General features: G+C 36.6%; 2 protein-coding genes across 2 annotated transcripts; both read left to right on the forward strand.

The window, feature by feature from the left end:
- Positions 1-4,479: 4,479 nt before the first annotated feature.
- Positions 4,480-6,518, forward strand: LOC130734249 (uncharacterized). The gene is made up of 5 exons (XM_057586589.1): positions 4,480-4,705; positions 4,815-4,998; positions 5,378-5,584; positions 5,912-6,103; positions 6,190-6,518. The coding sequence occupies exons 1-5, from the start codon at positions 4,623-4,625 to the stop codon at positions 6,337-6,339; spliced, it is 816 nt and encodes a 271-aa protein (XP_057442572.1). The 5' UTR covers positions 4,480-4,622; the 3' UTR covers positions 6,340-6,518.
- Positions 6,519-6,839: 321 nt separating this feature from the next.
- LOC130734248 (protein FAR1-RELATED SEQUENCE 5-like) lies at positions 6,840-10,428 on the forward strand. Its single transcript, XM_057586588.1, has 4 exons — positions 6,840-7,204; positions 7,320-7,469; positions 7,622-9,949; positions 10,095-10,428. The coding sequence occupies exons 2-3, from the start codon at positions 7,395-7,397 to the stop codon at positions 9,413-9,415; spliced, it is 1,869 nt and encodes a 622-aa protein (XP_057442571.1). The 5' UTR covers positions 6,840-7,204; positions 7,320-7,394; the 3' UTR covers positions 9,416-9,949; positions 10,095-10,428.
- The last annotated feature ends 7,568 nt before the right edge of the window (positions 10,429-17,996 follow it).

The raw sequence follows: 17,996 nt of genomic DNA on the forward strand, positions 1-17,996 counted from the left end.
GCATCAAATCATCAATTCATGACTAATGAACTTAATTCTCATTACATCCACTAGCTAATTCATTCTAAGTCAGGTTCACAGAATTCCAAACCTCATATCATGTTATAGTTGATCAGGCCACAACAAGCATTCAACACAAGAACAAATCAATTGAATTGACATATGAGAAGCATAACATAAAAAAAAATGCATACTATGATAATGTTCTAAACAACACCCGACAAGCTTAACTAATAGAAGCGGAAGCACAATCCCCGGCAACGACGCCAGTTTGATGAAAGGATATTTAATGAACAGGTTTTCCTCCACTAACTACTATCAAATCCCTTTCAAGACTCAATCGTAGTATAGTATCGGGTTTTGTCGTCTCCGCAGGGATTGTGTTGCTACTCCAAATCACCCAAAGGTTTTTTTTTTAGGTTTAGGAGAAAAGAAAAGATGAAAAAGGATCCCAAAAAATAGGTTAAAAACTGATTTTATAGTATTTTCGTGTTCTGTGCGTTTTTTGTCCTATCTGATGCGAAAATGATTTGGCGTAGTCAGGCACACCGTAACACGGTGCACCCGCGTGCATCTGGTGCATTTTCTTCCAGTCACTTACACGTGTCACGATCCCAGCGCAGGTGCATGGTAAGCTCGTGCACTTGCACATCGCATGATTCCAGCCTCCATAATTCAAATTTAATTCCGAATTTTCTCAATCTTCTCCTAAAATAAAGCAAATAAAAATAGATAAAAGATAAAAATAAGATAACACCTTAAAATAAAATTATCTAATCCTAAATTAAAGTAAATAAATCCTAATAATAATTAAATAGAATATAAAGCTAATTTAAATCCTAATAAAATCTAGAAAAACAATATAAAATGTAGAAAATACTAAAACTAAATAAAAAATATTAAAATGCATGAAATAAGCCTAAAGTGTCCTAAAATGACTAAAATATCTTAAATATTATAGTAAAATGCATGCTAATAAACTAGGAAAATAGCCTTAAATCCCGGGTCATCAACCACCAAAAGTGGTAAAGAAAGTTTTAGAAAGGTCTAAAGTGATGTGAAAAGTTGATGTGGATTGACCATCAAAGCATCATGATGTTATTTATCCTTATTTGAATTAAAAGATTTCGTAAAGACAAAAATTATAAAAAAATAGTAAAGACTCATTTGAATTTTACTCTATGTGTAAGGGATCGGGAATATATTTAAGCCTATATACTTTTCTAATGTAGAATGATGATTTACCTTATTTGTGAACCATCAAAAGGTGTTAGGACGCCCATTTTGTGGCGGTTCTAAACTGCCACGAAGTAGAAAGCTTGACAAAACATGTTTTGTGACGATCTAAAATCGCCATAAATGTAGGTGTCGGGTGGTTTACGTTGTACCTAGATTTTTTGTTACCTTATTATTATTATTTTCTTATTATGTATGGCAAAGAAATTTTTAACAGATAGAAACTGGTCACTCGGGGTCGTGGATTATAGTGGATTTGATCAACCTGAAGTCTTATCCAGATGATGTATTTTTTTTTGTTCATACCAGATGGTGTATTTCTGAGCAGACCTTTTTAGAAACCACGGCCTTGCATGGTAATGGTACCCTGGTTTTGGCCTTTGGAATCAACGGGCCGCATCATGAACAGAAAGAAAATATGTGTAAATTGACATATGAATAAAAATAATATTTTATTTATAAAAACAAAAGAATTATAGAAATGAATAAAGTTTATGTGATAAGACCAAACTTTTAGGTTGCTTGCGATAATATGACGGTGCTTGGTTCAAATTAGATACTTGTTTCAAAAACATAATTTGGTGCTGAGAAACATGTAAGAGAAATTGTGATAGGGACAAACAGAAACCAAATTCAGATAGTAATATAGAGAAAACTTTGTACTGATTTTTTTTATTTAAAATAAAGAAAATAAAGATATTGATTATAAATGCTATAATCCCATATCATAATTAAACTATACAAAAAATTAAACTATTAAATAAAGACAGGTTGTCTAAATGACCCAAGAGAAAATTTGGGTAAAATAACTCATCATCCAATCACCTTAGAGATAAATGAGTTGGAAATAAATTAATAAATAAAATATAGAAATTCCAACTCCCTTATCTTCAATGTGATTGGATGATGAGTTATTTAACCCAAAATTTTCTTAGGTCATTTGACAACCCCAATAAAAACATATACATATAATTTTATGGGTTAATCGTCTACTTGGTCCCTGTCTTTTTCTCGCCGTCTGAAATTAGTCCCTCCTCGAAAAATTTACAAATCTAGATCCTCTCGTTTGCAATAAGTCTGGAGGAGGTCCTCGCCGGAGCCCGGAGCTCCGGCGAGTGATGAATAGGCATGCTGCCTGGATAAATGAGGTTGACGTGGATTAAAAATAAAATAAAAATAAAAATAAAAAATAACACATCAGAAATTATAATTTATTTAACAAAAATAAAATCAAATAACAAAACTAAAACAAATTAACAAAATTAACCCTATTCTAATTAAAAACCCAAATTACCCTAAATTAACTCTAATTCTCTTTTCAAAAAAAAAACTCTAATTCCCCCAAATTATACAAATTCCCCAAATCACACAATTCCCAATCAAAATAAAACCCAGTAAGATTATTTTCTAGTTTCTAATCCAATCTACTCGAAACCCAGTAACCTCCTTCATCCTTCACTTTCCACCGACTCCTCCTTCACACAATGCAATTCCTTAATTTCACAACTCATTCCCCCTTTATGAATCTGTTGCTTACACTCCCAGGAAAGACTTTCTGCAAATCAAAGATTGATGCATGGATATGAAATTAGCAATAATCACCTAGTTTTTTTTTTTGAACAATTACTTCCCAAATTCGTAAAAATAAGAACTTCACAAATCCATAACAGTATACTCCTATCACAATTAATCACTACCAGTAAACACCTATTCCCTAACAAAACATCATCTGCAGCCACAGCATCGAACCCATCCACCTTAAGCACGCTGGAATATCCTTGGGTAATCTCGCGAACCAGCCTCTGGAATGGTACTTCCTATTCTCACGAAGAGCAACAGTACAAAAGCTCCATGGAAAAAAAACCATATCTGAATCCCAAAATTTCAGATCTGAAATCCAAAAACTTAGCAACTTAATCGAACTTTTGTACTGCCATTCCTTATTATCATCCTCTAGAACCATAAACCCAGAATAACCCCAACCCACATAGAAAACCCATAACCCAGAAAATTAAAGAACGCATACCCAGATCTCAAACAGGAAATGGAACGAAGAAGATGAATGTTGAAGATGGCGAAGGAAGGCGATGAACGTTGAATATGGTGAACGAAGAAGATGAACGTTCAACCCTTCAAAGGTCAAATAGGTTTCATGGAAGCCAATGTCTCTTCTGCTCGCTCTCTTTATTTGTTTGCAATTCGCATCGTAGATCTTACAGAACTCAAATCCATGTTATCTGCGGAACTTTTGTGTCTGAAGGTTTCCTCATGCAGGGTGTTAGATTTGCCATCCCAGGCAATAGATCTAACACCCAGGCTTTTTAAAAAAATGGCAGAAGTACCCTTCGGAAGATAACATTCCGAAATATATTGGAAACATGATGTTCCGAAACATTATAGAAATATGATCCCGACTTACCTATGGAAGTTTATGTTCCGAAAAAATTCGGAACTTTATGTTCCAAAAATAAACACGGAGGGACATTTTGGTATTTCCCTACTTTTAAGTGGGGTGTTAGATTTATTGCCTGAGGTGGCAAATTTAACACCCTTTCCTCATTGGCTTGGTGGTGAAGAAGATTAAGATTTGTGGTGAAAGAGAGAAAGGTGAAGAAGTGGTGGTGGTGGGGTGATGAAGTGAAGGAGAAGATTGGGAAAAAAATTACTTATTTTAGATTTTGTTTATTAACCCTAATTCTCAATCAAATTAGGATTAGTTTTGTTAATTGATTTTTTGTTAAATAAATTAAAATTTCTCATGTCTTATTTTTTTTAATTTTTTTTATTTTTAATCCACGTCAGCCTCATTTATGCAGTCAGCATGTCTATTCATCACTTGTCGAGCTTCGGGCTCCGGGCTCCGGCGAGAACCTGCTCCAGACTTATTGCGACCTAAATTTGTAAATTTTCCAGGAAGAGGCTAATTTCAGACGGCAAGACAAAGACAGGGACAGAGACCAAGTAGACGATTAACCCTAATTTTATTTTATATTTTTAGATAATACAGACATACATTTTTGCCAAACATCTTTCACTACACATACCATTTGTGTCAATTTTTAACTTCACATAATTTTCGGACAACTAAAAACCGTCATAATAACGTATAGAGTGACATGCTTAGTCTTGTGCATTATTTTTGTTTGAATCTGATCTTGACATCTTGTGAATTATTTTAATATATGATTAGTACCACAATAAGTCGGTAGCAGCCACCAGCTATAAATTAAGTCACTTTTCCACTAAAACTAGCCATTGCACATAGAAAATTACCGAGTGCTTCTTTGCTTTATCTTGGTGACTTTGAGAATAAGATTGCTCTGTTTTCAGTTTGTTTATTCCAGAGAGTTTGAAAGCTTTCTTCGAATCCCCATCTTTGTTAAAGAATGTGTATAGCTTTGTTTCTTTGGCAAGCCCACCCACTCTACCCTTTTCTTCTTTTAAACAACAGAGACGAATACCACAATAGGCAAGTGTTAATTTTTTGCTTTCTAATTACTAGTTTGGTTTGTGGAACATGCATGTTTTATTTTGTATGTATGATAATAATTTTTTTTCTTCTCCTTTTTGGGATGAAGGCCAACGAAGCCAGTGGAATGGTGGGAAGGTAGTGATATAGTTGGAGGAAGAGACGAGATCGCAAAAGGGACATGGTTGGCTTGTTCAAGAGAGGGAAGAATCGCTTGTCTCACCAATGTTTTGGAGGTTCACACCCTCCCTGAGGCTAAAACCAGAGGAGACCTAGTTGTTTCATTTCTCAAGGTATAACATATCAAAAATGATTTGTTTACCACAATTTGTGGGAGACACTCAAAACTCAAACAAACACAAATTGCTGAGTTTACCGAATAGACTTTGCACTTTTGTGGCGGTTTTTTACTACCACAAATTATAGGCGTTAGATGTGCTGTGGTACACAAATTAGCGCTACTAATATAATGACTTTAATTTTCATTGAGTTAAAAAAATTTGTGCTCTCATTTGTTCATCAGTAGCACATGAGCCCTTGATTTTACATGACTTTTATGTCTGAAGTCCCATTTATTCTTCTTATGTATGAAGTAAGTGTATGAGAATTTAATTTGGCATTCCTTAGTGTAAAAAAAACATTATGGTTTACATCCATTATTTATAATGACAGAGTAAAGAGCATCCCAAGGAATTTTCAGAAAGCCTAAAAACAAAGGCGCATTATTACAATGGGTTCAACTTGATCGTGGCTGATATTTCATCCAAATCAATGGTTTACATCACCAACAGGCCCAAAAGACAATCTATGACCATTGAAGAGGTTTCTCCCGGGCTACATGTTCTTACAAACGCAAGCCTAGACTCACCATGGCATAAGGTACTTGATAATGATATGTAAACATATATAAATTGTGTGACACCCAACATACATGTGTGTTAATGACTGTTTGTAACCTCCGCAAACATTTGTAGGGTTAGAAACTGCCGCTATCACATATGTCAGAACGATGTGGACAATTTCTATATGTTTAACAAATGAGTATTCTAAGGTTATACACTTATACGCCTTTCAATTGTGTGTTTACTTTCTAAAAACAAGTTAAGAAATTTGGTACTTATTAATAAGAACCCAAAATCACATAATTGTTAATTTTTTTTGGAACTTTCTTAGTTAAATACCCAAATTTTGTTTACCTGATTATAGGCTCTGCGCCTTGAAGTCGGTTTTAAGAAACAGCTTGCAAAATATGGAGTTGGTGATATACCTGTGAAGGAGTTAATTCACAAGCTAATGAATGACAGAACTAAAGCTGAAGAAAGTCGTTTACCTCATATATGCTCTCTTGATTGGGAATACGATTTGAGCCCCATTTTTGTTGAAGTAGAAACACCGCTGGTAAATTAACAACCTTGACACATTTAAATCTGAATCATGTCACATTTCACCAAGTCCAACTAACCAATCTATATATCTCAATGCAGGGTCTATATGGCACTAGAAGTAGTGCTGCTGTAATTGTAAGATGGAATGGGGAAGTAAATTTCTTTGAGGCATATCTTGATGATGGAGTGTGGAAGGAGCATGTCATTGATTTCCATATTCAGAATCTAAAGTTGGCAAAGTGCATGTGAAACACCAAGCTGGCACTAATCGAGTTCGGAAGCAAAAGCAATAAGCCTTTGCTGGTTTTCCTTTGGCTTTTCTGAAACTGTTGTACATGTTCATACTTCATATACATACTGTGTGTCTGTTAATACATAATTTGGAATTCGATTCAATGAAGAAAATGCATTTTGTTGAGAAAAGGAAAGTCTTTTAAGAGTTCATTTCGAAGCAAAAACCTAAAATACGAATAAGGATAGAATTCGAACTACATAATTCGGGGAGAACCTAATTGAGAAGTTAAACTTATCTGAATCCCCACTTTGGCAATATTTTGTTTAAGGCTAAAAGAGGGTTGTGTCTACGGTGGGATAGTTTCTCTGCTTATTGTCAATTCCTAATTTTATAAAATATTGTTAGGAGCCGTTTACTATGGGCCACTTTTTTGTGGTCCATGGTTACACCACCTGCTTTTGACCTGCTAGTGCAGGTCCAGCAGGTATTTTTAAATTTTTAAAAAATAAAATACTTAATATATTATATATAATTTGTTATATAGTTAGTAATTTTCTTAATGTTGATTTGCACTAACTGAGTTAGGTAATTGTATCAGTAAAAAAAAAAATTTGGAACATAATTAATACAACTTAAACAAACTACTAATTGGGTCATGTAATTAATACATACAACTTAAACAAACTAACACAAACTACAATAAATTTTCCCCTCCTTTCTAACTGAAAATAACCCAAATTCATATCCCGATTCACCCCGATTCATTCACCCCAACTCCAGGACGGCTAGGGTTCATGAGGTTTGATTCTCATCTTCAAATCCTATCCAGATCTGACGCCTCCCTTCTCGGCAACTTTCTTCTTTCTTCCTCATCAACAGGTTCGTTGTCACTTTTACCTTCTCATTACTGCATCTTCCTTCTGTGAATGATGTTGTAGAGGTTTTATTGCTTTCACCTTCTAATGAATGTGTTCGATCTGGGTTTCCTATGCAGTAGTGTGGAACGGGTTGGTTAGGCGGTGGGAACGGGTTCGCTAGTGGGAACGGGTGGGTTCGGTGGCTGTTGAACATGTCTTCCCATACCCAGGAGTCTAGGTCGAACACTCTGATAGATGATGCAGCACTTGGTTCCTCTGCGCTTCAGGTAACAGCTAAATTGCATAATATGGTTTCCAGTGGCAAAGTGTTTCATTCCTTGAGAAGTGTTGTGTGATTTTAAATTAAATTATAGCATCTTGTTTTCTTAGTATATGGGTTGTTTGATTTGGGGAAATTTATTTAATTTTACTGCGCCAGGGTCCTCAGCATGTTGTTGGAGTAATGGTTGAAGGAGGGGAAGGTGATGTACATGTCTTTGTTGATGAGGAACAAGGGACTGATGACGTTCAGGAAAGTGGAGAAGAAGGAGAAGAGCAAGGGACTGACTATGATGAAGAAGATGAAAAAGAGTCTGAAAATGGGGTTGAAGAACAAAATGTTGATGTGGAGCCGCCAACTGAGATTGCTATCAATGGTTTAGAAGATTTGGGGATGGTAAATTTCAAAGAACTATCTGTCAATAACATAGTCACCTATCACTTTCCGGATCGTGAGGTTGCTTACTTGTTCTACAGTTGGTATGCTCGGATGCATGGATTTGTTGCGAGGAAGGCTAAGGTTCTAAAAAACAATCACGGAGATGTAATCCAACAGAGATTTGTTTGCTTCAGGGAGGGTAAAAGGATAGAGAAAGCTGAGCCAGAGGTTGATGCTCATGCTGGTGAAAAGAGAAAGCGTTTTCCGAAAAAGGCCACAAGATGTGAGTGTAAGGCTTATTGTCAGGTCCATGTTCATAAGGATAACAAGCGTTGGCATGTTAGATCTGTTTGTGATGATCATAATCATGTACTTGTTGAAGAAAATTTGATTGGATTGGCACCTACTCATAGGAGAATGAATGAGGCCAACATTACTCAATTGAATTGCTTTAGGAAGTCAGGCATTACAACTCCACAGGCTTATGGTGTGTTTGCCAACCAGATGGGTGGATATCAAAATGTTCCATTTGGACCTAGACAAATGTACAATGAAAAATTTAAAAAGAAGAAGGTGGAAGTATGTGATGCTAGAGGTGTGCTCGGTTTCTTACGTAATTTGAAGGAAAAGGATCCTGACTTGATGTGGAAACACACCTTTAATGAGGAAGGAAGGTTGGACAAGTTGTTTTGGAGTGATGGAATCAGCCGGGACAACTATTTGTTGTTTGGGGATGTGTTGGCATTTGATGCCACATACAAGAAAAACAAGTACAAGCGGCCACTTGTGATTTTCTCTGGAGCTAATCATCACAATCAGACAATTATCTTTGCTGCAGCTTTAGTTTCTAATGAGAAAGAGGAGACATATGTTTGGTTGCTTCAGAATTTGTTAGATGCAATGCGGGGGAAAGAACCGGTATCAGTGATCACAGATGGAGATCCAGCAATGAAAAATGCGATTAAAAGTGTGTTTCCAAATGCGCATCACAGGTTATGTGCTTGGCATCTTCTTCGGAATGCAGTTAGCAATGTTGCAGAACCAAAGTTTGTTCAAATGTTTTCAAGATGCATGCTATGGGATCTTGAAATTGTGGAGTTTGAGGACAGATGGGCTCAAATGGTTATTGAATGTGGGTGTGAAGACAATGTTTGGGTTCATGATTTGTATGAGCGGAGGATGATGTGGGCTGCTGCATATATGCGGGGTGAATTCTTTGCGGGCTTTCGTACAACCTCTCGGGTTGAGGGATTACATGCCCAAGTTGGGAAGTTTGTAGACTCATGGAACAATTTGACAGATTTTATGCACAACTTCTTTCGATATATGAGTTATCAGCGACAAAGGGAACTTGAAGCAGATTTTGCATCAATGCACGGTGACCATGTGCCGCAAACACAATTGAAGAGGCTTGAAAAATCAGCTTCCAACCATTACACGAACAACATTTTTAGGCTTGTCTCTAAGGGTCTTCACCGGTGTTTGATGCTAAAGGTTAGTCTTTTCAAGGAGACTTCAACTTGCATCATTTACTTTGTTTCAAGGTTTCTTTGTCTAGTAGGAAATGGAATGTGACTCTGTGCAAAACAACCAGTGAGTTCAAATGCTCTTGTATGAGGATGGAATCATATGGCATTCCATGCGATCATATTCTTGCTGTTTGTAGATATCTAGACCTGCCTGGAATTCTCTCATCATTAATTATGGGGAGATGGAGCAAGTATGCAAAAGATGGGCTTGAGCTGCGTGGGGAACAATTGGGTGCATGGGACCCCATGGATATGTGTAGATTTACAGTATTGAGGGAAAACTGCAGGCGAATGTCTAAAGCAGCATGTAGAGCACCGGAAACATTCCGGGACACAAATGAACTGGTTCTAAAGCAAGCAAGGAAGTTGGAGAAATTGGAGAAAGGTGATGGAGTGAAACAAACTGTGAATATGGTGGCCAACGATGCTGAACAATACTTGCGTGACCCACTCAAACCCATCAAAAGGCGCATTGGTGGTGCTTCTAGAGGTAGTGGACCGGGGAGGCGTACTTCCCACTGTGGTCTTTGTGGCGGAGCAGGCCATAATCGGAAAACATGCCTACGGGCCACACAGTGAAGTGAGTATTTATGTACATGGTTCTGTTAGGCATTGAGTATGCAATATATGCATAGAATTGTAAAATTACATATACGGTCACTATTTTGCTTTCTACCACTGTTACCACTGACTTCTAATTGCCTATGTTTTTTGTCATCTCACAGGTGGGGCTGCACTATTGGAAGGGAATCACACACTATCTATCTTGGAAGGGGAACCTCGCCGGTGGATGTTGGGTGCTCTGAGTAGCACGGTTGTTTCAGTAATGTTATTCGTGGATTTGTAATGTTCTTTTTCATAAATTGGTGTGGATTTGTAATGTTTTATTTGAACTATCAGTACTTTAAATGGTCTGTTTTTAAAATTCCTGGTACAATATGCTTGTTACATTTGACATGGTATGTACTAAATTGTGTATTTCACTTGTAATATGTGAGATGTGTATTTCACTAGTAATTTGTGGGGTTTGGAAATGGTTTTCAAACATTTTTATGTGAGGAGTGTGGTTTCAAACCACGGTTATTCCTTGAGTTTCTAGTGATAGGAAATATTTTTTATGTGAGGGGTGTGGTTTGGATGAGATTAAAGGGATTAAAACCTATTAGAAATCCCTTGAGGGTGAAGTGAAGAAGAGGTTGAATTAAATTAATACTAGTTATTACAGAGGTTGAATAAGAACCAATTAATACTATTTAATACTAGTTAATACAGAATAATACCAAAATAAAAACCAATAACTACTTTATTTGGTTGCCAACTTGCAATCCCTTGAATTTCTTGAATTAGGTTCATTTTTTACTTCACCCACTGTCTTCACCGCCAATTCAAAAAGAAATTACAAAAAAATTCTCTTTTGGATCCTTTTTTCCTTTTTTTTCTAATACTAATAATTATCCCAAATTTAAATAGTTTGGACCAATTTTTTAGTTACTTACTTACTCACTAAATTTTCGATACCCTCACTACCTAGTTTTATTGTGTTATGTTAAGTTGTAATGGAAAAATATATGCCCAACACAAAGTGAACTTCATTGAAATAGTAATGGCCATAATTGGCTACAAAATGGAAGAGGGACAAAGGGGATGACAACAAAGGGGCAGGGTAGGCTTTACCCTACGCCTGACCAAACGGAAGACAGCTGTGTTAATTCACATTCAAGTTAAAGCACATCACGTGCTTAGTTACCTGAACACGCATCATGCGTATCTGATGCGTCTCAGCAAAGGAGATGAGGGTAGAAGACAGGTGAGAAGGGACAGATGAGTGTACAAGAAAGGTCAGAAGGGACATATGAGATAAGACTTAAATATTTAATAAATATTTATAATTCATTAATAATCTTTTATTATCTACAAATAAATAAATAAATAATTAACAAATATAAATATTATTTCTAACAGAATAATATAATAACAAATATTAATAATTAAAAAATATTAATAATAAATGCATAATAAAAATATTTAAATATTATTTATTACAATATAATAAATAAAAATCAATTTTTTAATAAAAACAAATATTAATAAATAAAAAATATTTATTATTTTAATTTATTATTTTTTAGAAATAAATATAAATTATTTTGTTTATTGATATTATTTACAGTATAATACATAAAAACAAATTTGTTTTTTTTTTGGTAATAAAAAACAAATTTGATTTAAACGGACCTGAACAATTTTTTTTTGGCCCGGATTGAAGAGGCAAAAAAAATAAACCATCTGGGCCATGACAAAAATACATATACTTACAAAAACTTGGCCCACTTCGCTCGACCAGCTCCTTCATTCTTCATTTTCAAAAAAAAAAAAAAACGTGCTCCTCCTTCAAGCATACCCAGATTATCCTGGGATTCATGTCTTCGCCATAACCTGGGTTTCATGTCTTCACCGTTATCCTTCAAGCACACCGAGATCCTCCCTTGTTTTAACACAAACAGAAAGTGTTACTGTTAGTATTCATTCAATCCAATAATTGAACAAAGTAACGAAAAAACCAAAAATACTTCGAATCACAAATTAAAAAAGTGTTTGCAGGATAACATCTTCGCATCCCATACATGCACTACTTAATTTCAACACTTGAAATCTCTTATTTGAAAACCCCCAAATTCAACCCTAATTTCAGAATAATGTCAAATCCCTAATTTGAAAACCCCTAAATTCAACCCTAATTTCAGAATAATGTCAAATCCCTAATTTGAAAACCCCCAAATTCAACCCTAATTTCAAATTGACTTCAATTCAATAATTTGAAAACCCAAATTTCAACTCTAAAACGGATCAAAATCGCTTTAATCTGGCAGAACCCCAAAATTGAACCAAATAATTCTCTCTTGTTCATGCAGTAATTATTTTCAAAATCACCTTAATCTGGAAAAAACCCAACAAAGAAAAACCAATTTCAGAACTCGAAAACGACACTTAGATCACCAACTTGTTTCAAAAATTTTAAATCCTAAACTTCAACAAGGAGAAGGGGATGAGAAATGAAGAACTTACACTTCGGTGGAATGAGAAAAGGAAACGCGATGTGTGACAAAGGGATTCGCTAGATCTGGAGACGAATCCACCCATGGAAACCGGATTCGATGTTGGGCTTCGAATGAAGGTGGGTTTTCAACGGATGGTGGGTATCAAGGGAGGTGGGTTTCGAGGAAGAGAACAGGCGACGCTGAACGAACGATCTCGGCCTTCGATGAAGGTGGTTGGAGGAAGAGGAAAGGCGACGAGAACGCTAGATCTGGAGGTGGGTTGCGATGAAGGTGGCCATGAACCCTAAAGAGTTCTCGAGAACAAAAGGCCAAATGGGTTTTTGTGTTTGATTTCTGGGGCGTATGGGTTGAAAATGAAAGTGATTTAGATCTGATTTTGAAAATTAAAGTGAGTGGGTAGTTGGAGTAATTGAAGTGAGTAAGTGGGAGACAATTAATGATTTTTTGGTGTAATTAGTAGGAGTAATTAAGTAATTAACTGATTTACCTTATCATTTTACCTCCCCAATTACCACTATGATTTACCTTCAATTAACTACTAATCTTTATTTACTAATTAAATCATTTATGGTTTATAAATTAATTATTTTGTTTTCAAATATTTAAAAAATACAATATTACCTATGGTATCAGGTCAACCGGGAGTGGTGTAACATTAGACCACAAAAAACTGGTCCATAATAAATAAATCCATATTGTTATGTTAAAAAACCACAGAGTGCGTAGATCAACTGACACGAGGTTGTTCTAGCTTAAGCAAAAGTCTTGAGTTTGAATACATGTGAATGTTGTTGGATATAATTAAAGGCTCTAGACGAGCTTCCTCTTCCTCCTAACCTTCAGAATTTGTGACCGGCCTTCTAGCATAGTGGTCATACTCGACTTGAAATTGCAAGAACAATTTAATACACCAAAAAAAGAGGTTGTATTGCACAATTTGTCATAACAAAGTCATATGATTGCTACATCCATAATCAATCAATCATAAGTTTCTATCAGAGGAATCATCCTTCAAATTTGACTTGGCCATCAACAACAATTCATCATTATCTTCATTCATTTCAGCATAATTTGCACTTTCTTCCCAACTTAAGTACTCATACTCATACTGAAAGTGACCAAGTTTATGGCACTTGTAAAAATCAATAGATTCTTGTTGGTGTAGTTTCTCCTTCCACCACGACCACAATTATCAAACCACTCTCTGCCTCCTCTTCCTCCTATCCTAATCCTTCCAGCATTTGTGACTTTCAAGGCTTGCTCCTACTTCTTGTACCCTCACATCTTTTGCTCAACTACTTTGAAGTTGATCAACTGTAGGAGTGCCCACATTTTTTTTTATTTCTCAATGGACCAAACAACATAACTAAATCTTCCAGTCATAGATCTCACGTTTTTTTCAACAATCAACATTTCCTTCACCGGTTCACCTCGAATCCTCATTTTATGCACAATACTCAGGTTCTTGCAAAGTAATCATCGACAGTTTCACCTTCTTTCATTCAAAGAATTACGAATTCACGTTTGAGAGTCTGTAGCTCCGCTCGTTTCACCTTGGTTGAGCCTGCAACTTAGGGATGTCAAAATTACCCACACCCGTGGATAAAAACCCGTTATGGGTAAAATTACCCGCACCCACGGGTATCCATGGATTTATTTAATGGATATTTCTACTATCCATTTATTAATGGAGCGGGTACGGATATTGATGTATCTATACCCATAGATACCCACCCAATATATAAAATACTAAAATATATTTTATATGTATGCGTAGATGTATATTAAGTCTAGTATCTAGTGAATTTGTGATTGAGTTATACAATGATAATGGTAAAAAGAAGCCTTTAGACTCAAAAAAGGGTAGAAAAGAAATATTTTCTTTTACACAATGATTGGTTGTAAAGTCCAATCTTAAATTTAATTTTGAACAAATATAGGTGAATTTATTTATGTTCATGGGTGTCGGGTGCCCATGGATATCCACGGATATGTTAAAATTCGGTTAAAACCCACTTAATGGATATCCATGTGGGTATGAAGCGGGTATGAGTATAAATTTTTACATGTGGAGCGGGTGGTGGGTATATACTATCCATGCCCACCCGTACCCATTGACATCCCTACTGCAACTTCATTTAATCCTTAGCAAAATATGGTCACCATGACCATGATGCTTCTCTCAATTGATTGAAACACATAATTCTTTGCCTTGAGATCCTTCAACTTGCACTCTTCATTCGCTTTGACTTGTTATGGGGTTGCATCTTGTGGGAGAGGTGGAACTCCTCCTTCAATTAGTCCTCATTACTCCTTTGATCACAACAAATTTTTCATGAGCATCGCCCAATGGCCATGAAATTCGCTTCAACTGTATTCTCACAAGAGCATTTTCTCTCTCGATTAGATCTCACTCTTTCACAAGATAACTGTCGTTTTCTGGTTCAGAGCCTTTGCATAGTTCTTATACCAAATGTAAAAGCTACTAGACACAATTTTTCTGAGATCAAAGAACTTCACACATTTCATTGATTTCTACTGTATTTATGCAACAACTCATTAGCTGTTAACTTAACAGCTAATTGATTAAACAGGCCTCCACAATTATAACTCCATGCACTTTGTGAACCACAAGGGATCAATTATTGTTCCGTACGTAAATTACAAAAATTTCCATTTTTGTTTTTCAATTCTCTTCTTTCTCCTTTCTCTCTCCGCCCCCGTATTAAGCCACCACCCACCACTTCCGCCCCTCCAACCGCTCCTTCCCCACCACGAACGAGAGAGGTCAATCCACCATTATCTTCAACAGCCACCTTTCTCTCTCTCTCATGTCACTGGCTTTCTTCGTACAACAATCAATCTCCAATAACCATATTACTTCGCCCATCGCTGCAGAACCACCTCAACAGCCACCGTCCAGATCGCGGCTACCGCTACTGTTCTCCAAACATTTTGCCCCTCTCTCTGATTCTCGTCTTCTCTCTCATAAGTTTCTTTCTCCCTTACCAAATCTGTGCTACGCACTATTACTTTTCCCTTTCTCCTTGTTTCTTACACAAATTAGGCATGAGGAACTTTAGAGCAACTCCAATGCCAAAATCCTTATTTGGTTTCTTAACACACTATTTAGCACTATTCTGCACTATTCATGTGGGCCCATATTGCCATATCAGACTTAAGAAACTCCTAAGAAACTGAAGCAGATTTTGCTCAAACTCATGGTTTCTTAAATTACTATTTAAAGGGTCCCACCCGTGTCTCACCATACAAGATAAATTTATAATATTTATTTTCACCCAATTTAGATTTAAATTTTAATACTAAATCAATACTTCAACTAAAAAATAATTTAATTAATATTTATACGAATTTAATTTAAATTTAATTTTACTTAATGGAAATATGTTAGAAAACCGGTAAAACCGGTCAAATCTCGCCAAAACGGGCAGAAACCGGCTATAACCGGTCAATAACGGTGGGATGACCTACTAAGCAGGTCACCCACTATATATTCATCTTTTCCTCCTCACTCTCCATTCTTCAACCCTAGCCGCACCCTCTTCTTCTTCCTCTCTTCTCCCTTTCTCAATCTAGATTCCTCAAGCTCTCTCACTCACCTTCTTCTTCCTCGAGCTCTCTCCCTCACCTGCATCACGCCTCCTCTTCCCCTTCCTCTCTCCCTCACCTGCATCACCTCATCTCTGCTCCAGACCCTCGACGCCTCCTCTTCTCCTTCCTCTCTCCCTCACTTCTTCTCCCTCGATCTCTCTGGTCCACGCCTCCAAAGCCCCAGGCGATCACCAAACAACAACCGCCGCCACCAAACAACCACCACCGCCACCATACAGCCTCAATCCGCCCCCCACAACCCCTGTTTCATAGCTTCAAAGCCTTGAAGCTTGCAAAAATCCTTCCTTTTCACACATGCAAGATTAATGCTTTCAGATCAGAGCTTCCAGAACTTCAACAGAGACTTGAAGAATTTTTTATTTATTTATGTAAATTTCAATTTTTGTGTGTAAAGTTTCAATTTTTTCATGTAAAGTTTCAATGTTTTCAATAAAATTGCAATTTTCGTCCTCTGATTATGTCTCTGTTGAACTTGAATTGTTCAATTTCATCCTTTCTGTTTATTTCCCTCTGAAAGCTGTTGGGGAATGTTGGTGAATAAGTGAGAGAAAATATCTTATTTTAATTAAGAAACCGAAAAAGCAGAGTTGCTTGCAGAAGCAACTCTGCACTATAGTTAAGAACCCAAAACTGCCAACTAAGCAAGCTCCAATGGGTTGAAAAATTAAGAAACGGTCCTTAGCATCTCAAGCTGGTTTAAGAAACCAGCGTTGGAGATGCTCTTAGGCTAGGGTTTCATTTCCCCTTCCCATGAACCGTCCACCACCAAGAGCCTCCACCTCTTCCTTCGTTGTTGGATCTGTCACCCTCTACGGTGACTTGCACTGGAGAAGGTTTGATCTTTTTCATTTTTGAAGCTTTGTTTTGAACAAACAAGGGGGTGGGTGGGGGGAAGGAGACTCTGGGCATTCATTTGGAGGTTGTCTTCCACGAAGTCTTTAAGCTCCACCGCTTAATCGCCATTGCATGGTCTGCGCGTTTCTTTTTGAATAGTAATGACCAATTCTTTCTCAATTCCTCTACTCTAAGGAATCAGTGATGCTGGATTAATTTGTGTTTGTAGGTTTGAATTGCCATTGAACAATTAATGCCATGCGCCCATGCCATGTTGATTTGTTGAGAAATTGGGTTGATTTGTTGACAATGAGGAAGGAAGGGTGTTACGTTGGGGTTCAGGAGGGGGTGACTGCTCCGATAAAGGTGGTGGTCGAGACGACATTAGTAGGTGGAGGCAGCCAGTGACAGATCCAGAAATTTAAGGTTGTGAGGGCAATGTATACATACGTAAAAGAAAATAATATGTACTATTAGAAGTAAATGCATTTTTTTACCAAAAGAGACACAAGTGAGAGCATTTTTTTACCAAATGAACCATAAAAAACCACATACTTAAATTACTCAAATGAGGACATTTAGGAAATTGAAACACAAGTGAGGACATTTTTTACCAAAGAAACCATTAAAAATCACATACTTTTACTACTCAATTTTTTTTAATGATTTTTTAAAAAACCAAGTGAGGACACTTGCCCTCATGGTCCTTAACCTGCATCCGTCATTGGAGGCAACAATGGTGGTATTGGCCGGTGGAGGTGGCTTCTCCGTAAAAGGTGGTGGCCAAGACAACACGAGCGGGTGGAGGCAGCAGCGATGGCACTAGCCGGTGGAGGTGGAGGTGGAGAGAGAGTTTTGGTGGTGGAATGTAGGAAAGAATATTTTAGTCATCCTAATTATATTTTTGAATGAATCCGGATCCTTAAAAATTTAAATATATATCTAACGGTTCGTGGTTTAGTTTTTAACTGACCCACAGTAGATGTAAATCGTAAAAGGGTCCTAGAAGAAAACATGAAATTGAATTGAACATGGGATGAAAAAGTTATAAATGTACAAGTTAAGACAAGGGTATTGTGTTGTGTCTAAAATCCTTCAAAG

The sequence above is a fragment of the Lotus japonicus genome, chromosome 1 (genome assembly GCF_012489685.1).
Source record: "Lotus japonicus ecotype B-129 chromosome 1, LjGifu_v1.2".
In the NCBI taxonomy this organism is placed as follows: domain Eukaryota; kingdom Viridiplantae; phylum Streptophyta; class Magnoliopsida; order Fabales; family Fabaceae; genus Lotus; species Lotus japonicus.

What these genes read in the sequence shown, in the direction of transcription:
- LOC130734249 (XM_057586589.1), top strand. Translation starts at nt 4,623, where the DNA reads ATGTGTATAGCTTTGTTTCTTTGGCAAGCCCACCCACTCTACCCTTTT. An exon ending in TAGACTCACCATGGCATAAG is followed by an intron (nt 5,585 to 5,911) that starts GTACTTGATAAT and finishes ACCTGATTATAG; the next exon opens with GCTCTGCGCCTTGAAGTCGG. An exon ending in TTGAAGTAGAAACACCGCTG is followed by an intron (nt 6,104 to 6,189) that starts GTAAATTAACAA and finishes ATCTCAATGCAG; the next exon opens with GGTCTATATGGCACTAGAAG.
- LOC130734248 (XM_057586588.1), top strand. Translation starts at nt 7,395, where the DNA reads ATGTCTTCCCATACCCAGGAGTCTAGGTCGAACACTCTGATAGATGAT. An exon ending in TTGGTTCCTCTGCGCTTCAG is followed by an intron (nt 7,470 to 7,621) that starts GTAACAGCTAAA and finishes TTACTGCGCCAG; the next exon opens with GGTCCTCAGCATGTTGTTGG.